This window comes from Pteropus medius, unplaced genomic scaffold (genome assembly GCF_902729225.1).
Source record: "Pteropus medius unplaced genomic scaffold, Ma_sr-lr_union100, whole genome shotgun sequence".
NCBI lineage: Eukaryota > Metazoa > Chordata > Mammalia > Chiroptera > Pteropodidae > Pteropus > Pteropus medius.
This window is the reverse complement of record NW_024345479.1, coordinates 4562010-4575884: the sequence shown is the minus strand read 5'-3', so window position 1 is coordinate 4575884 and position 13875 is coordinate 4562010. Positions and strand designations below refer to the sequence as shown.

General features: G+C 41.1%; 1 protein-coding gene and 1 pseudogene across 1 annotated transcript in view; both read right to left on the bottom strand.

Moving 5' to 3' along the window:
* Window positions 1-2820: 2820 nt before the first annotated feature.
* Window positions 2821-2939, bottom strand: LOC120611361 (uncharacterized; annotated as a pseudogene).
* A 3785-nt stretch (window positions 2940-6724) lies between these two features.
* The window catches only part of B4GALNT2 (beta-1,4-N-acetyl-galactosaminyltransferase 2 (SID blood group)), a 39784-nt gene continuing 32633 nt past the window's right edge, over window positions 6725-13875 (bottom strand). The window contains 4 exon segments of the mRNA XM_039873767.1: window positions 6725-7975; window positions 8562-8781; window positions 10607-10747; window positions 11499-11686. Of these exon segments, the coding sequence (XP_039729701.1) occupies window positions 7770-7975; window positions 8562-8781; window positions 10607-10747; window positions 11499-11686 (755 nt within the window). The 3' untranslated portion in view covers window positions 6725-7769.

Genomic DNA, 13875 nt, shown 5'->3' with positions numbered 1-13875 from the left:
CCCGTGGCGATGGGCCAGGCTGGGGGCCGAGGGCTGGCTCCGGTTCCCAGCATCCCAGCAAGAGGCTCGGCGCCTACATCCTGAGCTTCAAACTTGTTTATTTATTTATTTACAAACGAAGTGCCCTAGAAGGGACATCTTGGCCAAGTGGGGAAGGAAGCGGACTGGTACGTGAAGGAACAGCAGTTCAAGGCCCGAGTGCGCCAAGCACAATTTCTCCAGTTCTACCCGCCTAGAGCCAGCGGTGTCTGCACAAATGTAGAACCTTCAAAGGTTCTGTGTTCTTCTTTAAAAGGTGTTTGGTAGGTGGCCCCTTTCAATACGTCAGATCAGTGAAAAATGAAAAAAGGTTTCTTTGGACTTTTTCATAAGCATTAGTAACAGTGTAAACGCGTAATGATAGGTGGGATTTTATATGCCATTTTGACTCAACAGTTTCACTTTTGGAAGTTTATCCTAAGTGACAACTAGGACGTGTCAAGTGTTGAGGATATACTCACCTGTGTTGTTTATGATAGTAAAGAAGAGAAAATAAAGGTCCGTCAGTGAGAACTGATTAAATATTGATATCTATATAATAAACACTGAGCGGGAATTTAAGGGATAAGTTATTGTATTAACATGAAAAGAAGTACAAACCTAAACAAAACAAAAACAAAAACAAAAATCTACTTACCGATTAGAAGGTATAATAAAATCCCACTTATATACAACCAGAAAAGTTGTATACCTATGTGATGAACACTTGCTATTTATTTGTGACATCTGCCTGACTCTTTTTCTTGAGAGATCCAATTTTGTGTGAGTTTGGGTGACAGCGGGGCTGTCCCCAACACAGACATACTCTCCAGGCTTCTGCAAGCCAGAGTGAAAGTGTGTGTCCTTAGCAGGGACCTTTTAGAACTTGTTCTGCTGTTGATGGTGGCTTGTGATACCCAGTGTCAGGGGAGCAGTGATGGCAGCCATGCTATGTCCACTGGCAGCAGATGTGGTATCCCAACCAGACTGTCCAAGATGCTGACCTGGGCTCGGTTCCTGGTTGCCTAGTTCTTCGTTCTTGCCCATTTTCCTGAACTTTGGTCTCTCTCTGATGCTTTGAGCTATCTGACATCCTGCCAGTAAGTCCCTTTTCTGCTTAAGGTATGCAATCTGTTTCTTGTTTCATACAGTCAAGAACCTGCTTAGTCCAAAGCCAAAAAGGTCTGTTGATAATGGTTAACTCTGGAGAGTAAATGAGGGCCTGTTTTACTGTATTGCGTGAAAATTTCTTTTTATAACTCTTGTATATTGTCGGTAGAAACATTAACAATTTTCAATTTTGAGGACTGAATCAAACTCCCTCTGAGGTCCAATGGTGAGGTAAGGGTGTTCTATTAAGGCTCTATTAAGGCTGAAGTGACTTCGTATCAAATTGACTTAATATTGAATGATTTTAGCGTCTCTGGACCTCAGCTTTCCATCTATATCCTTCTTACAAGGGCTCTTTGAAAGCTAATTGAAATTAAATTTTCAAAGGTTACTGTGGAAACCCTAAAGGGTGATGATCATATCCTTTGGAAACGTGTAGGAGATAGTTCTTTCTGTCCAGTATGAAGGTAAAGGAATGATTTCCACCTTTTCCCACTTCTCCCTACTTCCATTCTCTAGTTTTTCTTTTGCAGTTTCCACCATCTTCTTTTTCAGCTTGAGAAAAATCTTGTCAGGCCAAATGAGACCCTCACTGAAACCCCTCTACTCATGCATTCCTCAAGTAGCATTAAAGGATTATCTCTTACAGCTTTTGTCATTACTCGCTGGAATTAGAGGTAATTGTGTCTTGTGCCTCTGTTTCTCCTATCTTTCCTCCCTCTCCTCCTTGGCTGGGCTGTGAATTCCTTTGGGGACAAGACCCAGGACTTGCTTGGGCCTTGAATGTGGCTAGTGCCCTACCAAACATGTTCATTGAACCTCCTTAGAGGGCCAAGGAGAACTTAGGAGAAGGAAAAAACTTTCTAGTTTTTGTTCAGAGACCCTTTAACGTCACATTTATTAATTTTTTTATGATAACAGAGAAAATGGAGATAATATGTAATCTCCCTGCCCCAGCATAACTAGTTTCTTTTAACATATATCCACGGTGCATGCAATCCCAAAGGTGGCATCCCAAGAAGCGTTGAGGACAGATTCTAAACCTCCATAAGGTGGCCCCTGAAGTGTGGGGGAGCCCCCAGCTCTGCCGGAGGTGGGCTTAGCCTGAGGTAGAGTTCAGCCAGAGGGCTGAATTGCAGCAGAGTGAAATGACACCAATGGTTAAGAAAAAAGGACTGAAGTCCAGGATAAGGGAATTTAAGATATTCTCCTAAGTTTCTCGTGAGACTATAATAATATCATAAATGGATAATGAAGGGAATAATGGGTACAATAATGCTTTCCTTTCTTTCGTTCTAGGTGTATAAACTATTAACAGACAAGGCCTACAGATTTATTTATTTCTTCTTAGACACCTACAGTGTGGCCTCGGCCTCTGGTGGTCTTGGTGTGTTGGCCTTGAACACGAAGTCCCCAGAAGTGGCGCAGCCCTCTACGGGCTCGAATTTTCTTCAGTCGCTCCAGGTCTTCACAGAGCTTGCTGCCCAGACCATTGGACGGGACCTGGCTGTATTTTCCGTCCTTCACAACCTTCTGTCTGTTCAAGAACCAGTCTGGGATCTAGTACTGGCGTGGATTCTGCATAATGGTGATTATACGTTCCACCTCGTCCTCGGTAAGCTCATCTGCTCTCTTGATGAGGTCAATGTCTACTTTTTCTTTTTTCTCTTCTTTTTCTTTTTCTTTTTTTGATGCCTACAGCAGCTGATATTCCTAGGTGGTCTCCTATCCAAGTACTAACCAGGCCCGACCCTGCTTAGCTTCTGAGATCAGACAAGATCAGGCATGTTCAAGGTGGCATGGCCATAGCCTAATGTCTACTTTTCTTAACCCCACATGAGCATATCTTTGCCCCACACCTTTAATTGAAGTGATAGCAAAAACTATTTTCCACCTACCATTGATATTGGTGTCGAGTACTCACAAAATGTGCTGGCACTTCTCAGGGATCACTACAGACATGGCGGTAGCCCCAGTGGCAGTATGTGGGCCTCTTGTGGAAGAGCTAGTCGGCTTCTTTCAGCTATTCCGAGGCCCCTCACAGTTAGCTGGGATAGAATCTGCCTTGCTCTGTGTTCTAACCACCCAGGTTAGGTGATATCCACCACAGATCCTCTATTTAGCCTTGGGAGCTCCAGCTGTGCCACACAAGCCATCAGCGCCCCCTTGTGCAGGGTGACAGGTGATGCCCTGGGTCTCCCAGCTTGCCCCACCCAACCTCTAAGCCCAGCTCCTTGCTCTGGACCTCACATTCCCCAGGCTCTGATGGGGGATATTTGGCCACTTACTTATTTTGAACAAAGCAGCATCCACATTTTAACTTTTTCCTGAATGTTTTCATTTTCCCTTTTTAAAATAATTTTATTTTTTCATATTATAAAGGTAAATCATTTATGATAGAAATGTAGAAAATGCAGTAAAGAAGAAAGATTTAAAAATAACCAAAATCCCAACAAGCATTTTTAATATTTGATGTGTTTCATTCCCTTTATAAAAATGCATTTTTACATAGTCACTCTCACTGTATATATAGTATTTTTATGTTTTGCTTTTGCACTTAACATAATAACATGTTACTTTAAAACCATCTTTCTTTTTCTTTCCTTAAAAATGTTAAAAGTATTTAAATGGATAATACATGACCATAATACAAAATTCAAAAGGTATAAAAAGAAATACATAGATAAATAAAATTCCTGACTATAATTTTCTGTTCTTACAGGCAACTTCTGATACTCTCCTTCTAGAGACAGTTTATTCTTATACAAAAGTATATTTACTTAACACCGTGTCTTGAAGATTGTTTCAGAACCGTACACATAACATATATCTCATCCTTTTAAAATGGTATTTTATCGAGATATTATTTACATAAAGTAAAATGCACAAATATGAACTGAAATCACAATTTTACAACCGTGTGACCATTACCTACATCAAAGTATAGAGCATTTTCATAACATTCCTGCAGAAAGTTCCCTGGTGCCCTTTTTCAGTCATTATCTACCCTGCTCCCCGAAAATCACTACTCTGGTTTCTAGCACCAAAAAAATAGTTTTGCCTATTTTAAAGTAGATATAAATATATAGATATAGGTATAACTATATATCTATATGTAGATAGATGACAAAATGACAGATTGTGGTATACTCATACAATGGGATACTACTCAGCAAGGAAAAAAACATATTATGGATATGTAAAGTGACATGGATGAATCTCAAAAATATTATCTTTAGCAAAAGAAGCCAGACAAATGATACCATTTTGCAGTAACATAAATATTTTCGAGATTCATCCATGTCACTGTATATATCTGTAGCATGTTTTTTATTGCTGAGTAGTATTCCATTGTATGAATATACCACAATTTCTTGGTCCATTCTCCGGTTGATGGACATTTGGGTTGTTTCCACTTCGGGGCCAATATAAATAAAGCTACTGTGACCATTTTTGTTCTCGGCAATATACATAGTAATGGAATTGCTTGGTCACAGGGTAAGCATACATTTAAGTTCATTAGTTGCTGCTAAACAGCTTGCCAAAGTGTCTGTACAATTTTACACTCCCACTGGCAGTGTATGAAAGTTTCAGTTGCTTCACGTCTCAGTTAATATGTGGTATTGTTTGTCTTTTAAATTTAGCCATTCTAGTGGGTGTATAAAGAACTCTCCTTGTGGTTTTCATTTGCAGTTATTGATGGTTAATGAAGTTGAACATTTTTTTAATGTGCTCACTAGCTGTTTGGATGTCTTCTTTTCTAAGTTTTTCTTCAAGTATTTTGCCCATTAAAAATTGTTATTTTATTGATTTATAGAAATTTTGTACATATCCGAGATATGAATCCTTTGTCAAATATTTGTATTACAGATATTTTCTTCCAGTCATGGTTGTCTTTTCACTTTCTTAATAGTGTTTTTTGATTAGCAGGTTTTAACTTTGACCAAGTCAAATGTATTCTATTCCTTTTGTAAATAATGCCTTCTGTGTCCTTGCATGCACAGGGCTGGAATCTTTTTCCAAGTGATAGGACATAGACATGAGCAGTTACACAGATTACTTAGTTACATAATGAAAACTTTGATAATCTCCTAGTAAAATTTAAAGAGGGATGAGGGAAATAGATTTCCTATAGATGATTTGTTTGAAGCTGGAGCAGAAAGGCTGAAGGGTATAAAGGCAGCTAAAGCATCCAAGCAAAGGATTAAGAAAAAGAGTTTTATACAAGTATGAATCCGTGAAGGACATTAAATATGGAGTTGTGCGGAAGAGATGAGGTAGAGAAAGGTGACTTCCTGGGAAGCTGGTGATCCTGAAACAGTTACTGGTGTCTAGAATACAGACTATGTGCCTCTTAAGACTGTAGAATATCAAGAACGGAAAATAGTAGGAACAAATAAGGATGTTGGCATAGGTTAGCGACTTCATGCAGTCTTCAGAATGGTCCCATAAGAGAGACAAGTTTGGGGCAGAGGTGCCCTGTTTTAAAGCAGGTATAATATGGTTTTGCTAGGAGTGGCTTGCAATCCAAGTTTACTGGAAGTCCTATAATTTGGAGCCTTTCAGGGCTGGAAAAGCTGAATTCTCTATCCCACTGGAAAGCACCACCAGAAACAGGAGACAGCGGGAATTTGAGCAAAAAGACCAGCCTATGACATTGCAAAGCTTTAACTATTTTCTGCCCACAATGAGTAAAAACCTGGGGGCAAAAACAGATTATAGATGGTCTTTCTGTACCTTAGATGACTGTTTTGAATAGACTCAAGGCAACCGAGTGCCAGATGATGAGCAAGGCTAGAGGTTTGTGATTACCAGAATGGATTTCCCAGTCTCAAAGACTATGTCTAGACAGGATCTCTGGAATTGACTGGGAATGAAAACCTGTAAGTTTTTGAGGTCTCGTTGGCAATTCAATTTCTTTAAAAATCTGACTAATAATAGCTAATGAGTTTTAACTTCAGTGGCCATCTCCAACTCAAGGGATTACCGTATTCAAGAACTACTTGTGGTTGTAACGTGGTCGTTAGGTAGTTTTATTTACTTGAAGCAAGTAAAGGAGACAGGGGGTTCACATCCAAAGCTCTGCCTCCCTGAAGGGAGGCTTAGCTGTTGCTTATACACTTTTTGGTTAATTATATGTTGATTTCTTCTTTGCAGTTGGCTAGACCTTTCTGGTTGGATAAGGGTCAAACTCATCTGGTTACATCAGAAAATACTGTGTTACATTTTAACACTAGCAAGAATAGCATTTAGTAAGAACCACCCAGACCTTGAGACCCTTGTCTTATCTAATAGTGTACATACAGTGCATGTACTATTGCACGAAGTGACTATGCATGTTAAACTCGGAAGAGCTTTTGCAATACAATCTTTATGACAACAATGGAATGAGGTATGTGTGTTCAATTCCGGTTTGGGAGACTAAAAAATGACAGTCTGTATCAACATCTAAGAAATGTTGAAATAAGGTTAAACTGATTTCTTTACTATAAGACTTCTCAGAGCCCTTACTACATCTAATGTAATGTGAATTACAGTTCTCCAAGAGAGAAATACAGCATGCAATATTTTTCAAAATTATTTGACCGCCAAAATATTTTCATTAAGTTTTATTAATGCCTCATAGACACACCTTCAAAGATCCTGAATGACCTTTGGCCATCTTCAGTGGGAAAGAGTGGAAACCGTAAAGGCAGGACTAGACCAATCGTTGTAGAACCTGTGGATTCCTAAGATAACAGAGAACTTTCCTCAACAACATGTGATAGTTCTTTTCTGTTGATGACGTGGGTCTTGAGTAGTCAGTAACTGGTCTCACGTCACTGGAATTCAGTGGCTTGCTGCTAACTTACATTGCTTTTCATGGCTCCTTGGCATAAGGTCCAAATCCAATCCCTGGCATTCCAGAAAGTGTCTTTGTGGTAGCAAGTGAGCCAGGACAACTGTTGTTCTGGCAGACAGTGGACTACTCAGTGCTCTGTTCCCTCCCTCTGACTGCCTGACTCCCATCTGCCTTCTGAGGCTCCAAATGAGCTCACTCCACAGAGCATTCCTCAGCTGCCCAGGCCATAGTGACTTCTCCCTTCTCTGATTCTTTGACCCTGGCTGCCCAATGATCCTAGTAGACTGAAATGAACCAGGCTGCAACCTCCTCAAGTCAAGGACCCTGGGTTATTCACACTGAGTCCACAAGCTAGAACCAAATAAAAATTTGTGGACAACAGTGATCATCTCCAGCATCAAGTGCCACCAAATAACCCTCAAGGACCCAGCAACCCACCATCCTTTTGACTGAGGATACCAACCCATTATATACTCTTTCATGTGAGAACTAAGGAAATGATGTAAGACACTTTATGTGCAGATTCTTCATAAATGGTAAGGAATCATACAAATAAATAATGATTGTTTTTAATATGGGCTCCGTTTCTCTGATCGGTGATTGGTATATTTCTAATGTCCTTTAGCTTTCCACTGGTCTTTCCAATAGCTGAGCTTGACCCATTTGCCCAACCCACTAGGTGGTTTATTGTAATGTTCATTTTTTCAGGAGTCTATTTTTTGGTAGCTTGACCACATGTTCCACTGTTCCAGATACCAGCAACCAGTCAGCCTAGTGCTTTTCTGATGTCCAGGTGCCTTTATGTGGAACATTGGAGATGGTTCTTGAAGTAGTGGAGAGCTAGCTTGAACTGGACTTGGGCATGCGTGTTGGCCCGGTATTTACTGTAGTTCTTCTCTGGGGCAGCCAGCTTCAAATCCGCCAGTAGAGAATGGTTCTAGTGACCTATAATCACGTCTGGACATGACCCCACGAGCAGACTCCCAAGCCCATCAATAAAGAACTCTGCCAAGAGAGGGAAAGCACGAGAAGGAAATGTGAGCTTCAGCCTGAGACCCAGGACCATATTCTAGGTCTGGGGGAGAGTCAGGAGGAGGGGACATAATTTATATCCCTTAGGAGGTTCAGCCACAGGCCCATGCTGGTGAGTTGGAAGGAAATAAATAAGCTCGTTTCTCAGACAGAGATATGGGTAGAGAGACAGAGAGACACAGATTAACTTTCCAGCTGGAAAGAACTGTGGATTCCAGGACTGAGGGAATCAGAAGGGAGAGAGAGGGGGCAGTTAACCCGCTGCAATTTTCTAGAAAGGATTTCTAGAAAATGAGAATAAGAAGCAAGGTGGGAAAAGAAGGAGGGGAAAGGAAGGGGAAGGATGTCTCAGGAATAGTCTGTGGGAGATAAGAAGTCAAAGAGATGGTGAAGAGGGAGGCGAGAGAGACCATAAACTCCCTAATCTGGAGTGAAAGGAGAAGGAAACCCAGTGGTGCCGGCCAGTGACCACGATCAGTGGAGCATGGCCCTTGAAAGAATAAACTTCTGAGGTCAATTTATAGCCCAGCTCCTTTCCTCCCTCCTCCAGCCTCCCCACCTGAACGAGCCACTCGTTGCAGGCGGGGGTCAAAGCCAGCTCTTCGGAGTCGTTCCGTGTGGGCCAGGAAGAAGTTGACAACGCCACTAGTCACCACACAGTTGGGGAAGCCGTCCAGAGGCCGGAAAGATCCTGATCTCCGGTGAAGACAGTCCCCATTCTCACTCTGCTCCAGCAACAGCTTAAACTGGAACAAGTTTCCAAGCACACTGCCGCCTACCTAGCCCATGGGCAGAGAAATCTACATTAGAGAACACAGACTGAACATTCATGTTGCCTCTGCCAGGAAGCTTTACTGGACTGAACCAACAAGAATCACATCCTTTCTCTATTTACCCTTCATGTTACTCTTTTCTTGCTGTTTCAGCCACAGCACACCTTGCTGGGTCCTTTGATCTTTCATTCCTGCTTATCCCAGAAGATCTCCTTGGTAGGAGCAGAAAGCACTTATACCAAATCCAAAGGGCAGACAATTTCTCTGTTCTGCTTACCCTACTGCAAGCTCACTTTTTCCAAAAGCTAACTCACTCTTTTCTATCAGGAGGAGCAGTATTTGGGTGCAGGCAAGAGGCATTCTGCATGCACAGTGGTCTGTGAATGGAGTCTCCACTGTTGGGGGTTCTTGCAGCTTCTTGCAGTTTATCTCGAGCTATCTTCCTCTCATTCTCCGCTCCTGGCTCACCTCTCTGAGCAGCTATCCATTTCCTCACGGAAGACATGTGCATTTATATGTCTGAGCCCAAGCCAGACAGGAGAAGTGAGCACGTCTATCCCTGAACCATCATTAATCATCCAGGGTGGCACAGTAAAGCCTGCCAATGTCCCCCATCACTTGTTCTTTCCTTCTTACTTTTAGTAAATGAAACCTCGGAGTTTTAAGTGGACTAAATTAAGACAGTTTACTATCCAACTAAAGAGGAAATTTTCCTCACTTCCTTTGCAAGGTCTGACCATGTGGCTAAGTCCTGGCTGAAGGGCAATGATTTAGCATGGATGTCTAGATTACATTCTTAAAAGAAAACTGTTTGTGCTTCACTTTCTTGCTCCCCCTTTCTTCTGGCCATGCAGTCGAGCACCACAAGGATGGCAGAGCAACTAGAGAAGGAAGCTGGTTCAGGATGACCCTGGAAGCAGAGTCAGGTGCCAGCTTGGATGTTGACATAAGCGGGAAATACACCTTCTATCTTGTTTATGCTATTGTGATTTGGTCTCGAGAAGAGTAGCCAAGAGATCTCTTAGTCAATCGAGATGCTTTGGGGACTCTCCACCTGGAGGAAGAGTTAACCGTGGTCACAATGCCACTTACCTTCTTACCTATTTTCTTTATTTTTTTTTAAATGGCTTTATATCCATATATCTTTGACATTAAAATTGTATAGAAGTAAGGTGTACAGCCTGATGTTTTGAAAAGATCACTGTAATCAAACTAATTAACATATCTGTCACCTCTACATAATTACCATTATGTATATGTTGAAAAGATTTAAGATCTATTCTCTTCCCAAATTTGAAGAATGCAATACAGTATTGTTACCTATCACCTTTTTCTTCCCTTTTCTATATGTGAATTGACTTTGGATGTTTTTATTACTTTTTTTTTTAAAGTCATCAGGGATATGTGTGCTTTTAAATCTTTGTACCATTTACATCTTTTCGAATGGTGTGGGACAGAACCTGAGCACTGCTCTCTTTCATCTCATGCCGTTTTAAGAAGGAAGTTAGAAGTGATACATAAATACATCATTTTAAAGATGAAACAAGGTGAATTGGGGGTGGGGATATAAATTGCTCAAAGAAAAATCAACATGGAGGCAGAAAGAGAATTCACATATCTCCTGACGCCTGCTGTGATGCTTTCAACCCCAGAGCCGCGCCGGCTCTTCATCTGCTGCATCGGCCCCTCTCCCTCACCTCCTTTCCCTCTCCTCTTCCCTTTTCTTCTCTTTTCTCCTCACATACATTCCCCTCTTCACTTCTCTTCCCTTTCCCTCTCTTGGCTGTCTCCACAGATAGCAACTGAAGTAAAATTGGTAACTCTCTCTTACCACATCCAGTTCCGTTTTCTCCAGAACCTCCACCAACGTCTCAATCTTGGTCTTTTTGTTGAAGAGAAAGTCATCGTCCACCCAGAGAACATATTTGGTCGTGACCTGAGATATAGCCAGATTCCTACCAGCAAACCAACCCTGTAGGTGGAATGAGGTTAGATCAGTGGTTGCCAGCCCTGGCTACATATTAGAATAATCACCTGGGGAGCTTTCTTCATTCCTAATATCCAGGCTACTCTGTCTCAACCCCAGATAGTGGTGGAGAATCACTGGTTAAAGGGGCTCCATGTCTCAGAGACACTGGAAGAAGGACAGTGACTTTCTAGATCAAAGACTAAAAGACCAGAAAGCTCTTCCTTGGCCTTGTGGCCAATATGGATGGATTTCAGTCCTTTTCCATGTGATAGAGTATCTGTGGCTATCCTTCCATGTCCCCTTATGTTGCCTGGAAGATGTTGGAAGGTGGGACACTCTCGTCTGTATAGTATCCATTTCCTTCTGTGTGTCCTTGAAGGAAGGCATGCGAGAGAGAGAGACAGAGAGAGAGCCACTCTAGTTTGAGTGGAATCGTAGGGATCAGAAGTTTCTCTGCTGTTGGATCTGCCTATCAGACACCTCTAATCACTTAGAAGGACGTTGATCAATATCTAGTGTGAGGAAAGGCAGATTAACCACCCCCTTAATACAGATAAGTGAGAGTGACTTGATTTCTCAGTGAATTTGGAGTCAACAGGGGCCTTGGAGGAGAGTCCCACCCCTTCCCTCTCCCGGACCCTACTTCCTTGGAAAAGCCACTTCAGTGCTTCAGCAGCCCCATCCACAGTAGAACTTGACTCTGGGTCCCTCTTGTCCCAGGACCCAGGAGGCTCCCTATCTGGGAAGGACATACCTTCCCAAAGGGCATGAGGTAGTACTCCACATAGTCGTCATTAATTTTCAAGGGCTCCTTGCTGTCGTCAGCCACGATCACGGTCAAGTCTGGGTAATACTCACGAATGCTCCTGAGCATGGTCATGAGCTTGTGGGGACGGAGGAAAGTTTTGGTGGCGATGGTTACCAGGTCTTTGAGCTTCTTCTCTGGGCAAGAAAGGGTAGATGTCATAGCTCTGTCTTTTAAGAAGCCTCAGTGTCTTAGCTTGCATTATTCTAGTGATTTCTTTATGTCCCAACCTCTCAATTTGTGGGCCTCATGCCTTAGTAGGTGCTTAATAAGAGTTTGTTCATTGGATTAAAAAAATAAATATATTTAAAACGTACTCAATTTGTCTTCTAGTCTAGAGGTCTTCTACTGGTTCTCTTGGCTCCACTACGCCATTTCCTGCTGTCAGTTTGAATGCTTCATTGTGTGGTTGCCTGTCAGCACTTCGCTTACATCTACTTTCATTCAACACTAGGATTTGAGATGCACAGAGCTTTGCCCAATCAGTAGGGAATGTCATGGGACCCCCGAAGGAAAAGAGAAGGTCTAAAGAACTCGAGACTTACCCTTGTCATCAACTGAAGCTCCTAGAGAAAAATCTACTTGGACTTTATGCTCAGGAAGACATGAGTGGAAATAGGTCTACTTGGAGATTGGAAGGTCGGGACCAGATTGTCTAAGACCCCAGTATAGGAAGATGGACTAGGAATCTGCGGATCCTGGGAATAGGAGCAACTATAAAGTTGTGAGATGAGGAGTCAAGAGAGAAAGAGAGAGAAGGAAACAAAACAAGCAAACAAAAATATCCTACTCGAAATGAGCTCACCGACAAAAATTTCAAAACACTCGAGAAAAATCAGCATGAATAACAACAGTCAACAAATCTACCGTGTGCAGATGAACCCACTCCAGATATACTGAAAATAATAGGCACCTGAAAATGATTTTAAATGAGAACGTTTAAAATCTTTAAAGCAATAAATAACAGAATCACACATATTAAAAAAGAAAAAAAGAAACAAAACCAGCTATAAAAGTGAATATTTGAATATGAAAACCACTTAAAATTATTGAAGATCAATGTTAAGAACCAAAAGGGAGACATGACTTCAGATATATTAAAATGTTATGGAAAGCATAAAAGAATGCTATGAACAACTTTATGACAAAAAAAATGGCAATTTTACATCAAGTGGATACTTTTATAGAAACATTTAATGTACATATAGATTTATAACCATTAAAGAAACAGAATTATATTTTAACATTTCTCCCCTTTCTCTCACTCCTTCCCATTTACGTTTCACCCTTAATCTCTAACCACCTACCCTACAATTTAGACCAAAAAAAGGACACAAGGACCAGATAAGTTTTAACAAAACTTCAAAGGACATATAATTCCTATTTTGTTACAATTAATTTCAGAAAATAGTAAAAAGGAAAGTAACCAAACTCAATCTATAAGACTTGTATAATATCGATAACTGTGGATTAAAAAGGGGCCACCTACTAAACGAGCTCAGGGGACGCCTGCATGGCAGGCCTTAGAAACTCATAGACTGTAAGTAACCACATAGGATGGTCTGAACATAAAAATTCCTAACTAAAAGTGAGTCGTGGCAGATAATCACATCCTAGGCTTGGAGTTTCCTTGATAAAGGTCAGTTTTTACTTTAAGTGAACCTGTCTATTGTCTTTTTGCATCTAAGATAACATACCCTTGTATTATCAGAGTACTCTCCTTTTCTAGGTCCCTCAAGGCACACCCACTGCACCAGAGCAGGAGACCACAGACCCCCTCATTGTTATCTTGTTCCCAGAATACCATCTCTACATATGTATTATAAATGTTAATTATTAACTATACTGTACCCACCAATGTAAAAGAAGTATGTGTCTCTCCCTTTAAATTTTTATCTAATCCCAGAGATTTCTCCCACTTTGCTTTCTCCCGCCCCCTTAACCTACCACCAATGGATTTCATGTAACCCTGCTACTAATGTATAAAATAAGCTGCAAAACTGCCATTCTCCAGAGTATTTTCTTAATTCGTTGAGATTTTGCTTCCCAGCAGTTGTTGTCAGTTTGAATCAAATAAACTCATTAAAATTCTCTATAGTTTTGAATGTTTCTTACATCCACATAACAAAACTGGGCAAAGACATTACAGGAAAAGATAGTCTCAGTTTGGAATAAAGATGCAAGAATCCTAATTAAAATGGTAGCAAATTTAATTCAGCATTTAATCAAATAATGCATTGCGATCAAGATGATTTTATTCCAGCAATGCAAGAATACCTCAGCAATGGAAGATCAATCAATGTAAATCACTACATGAAACCAATTG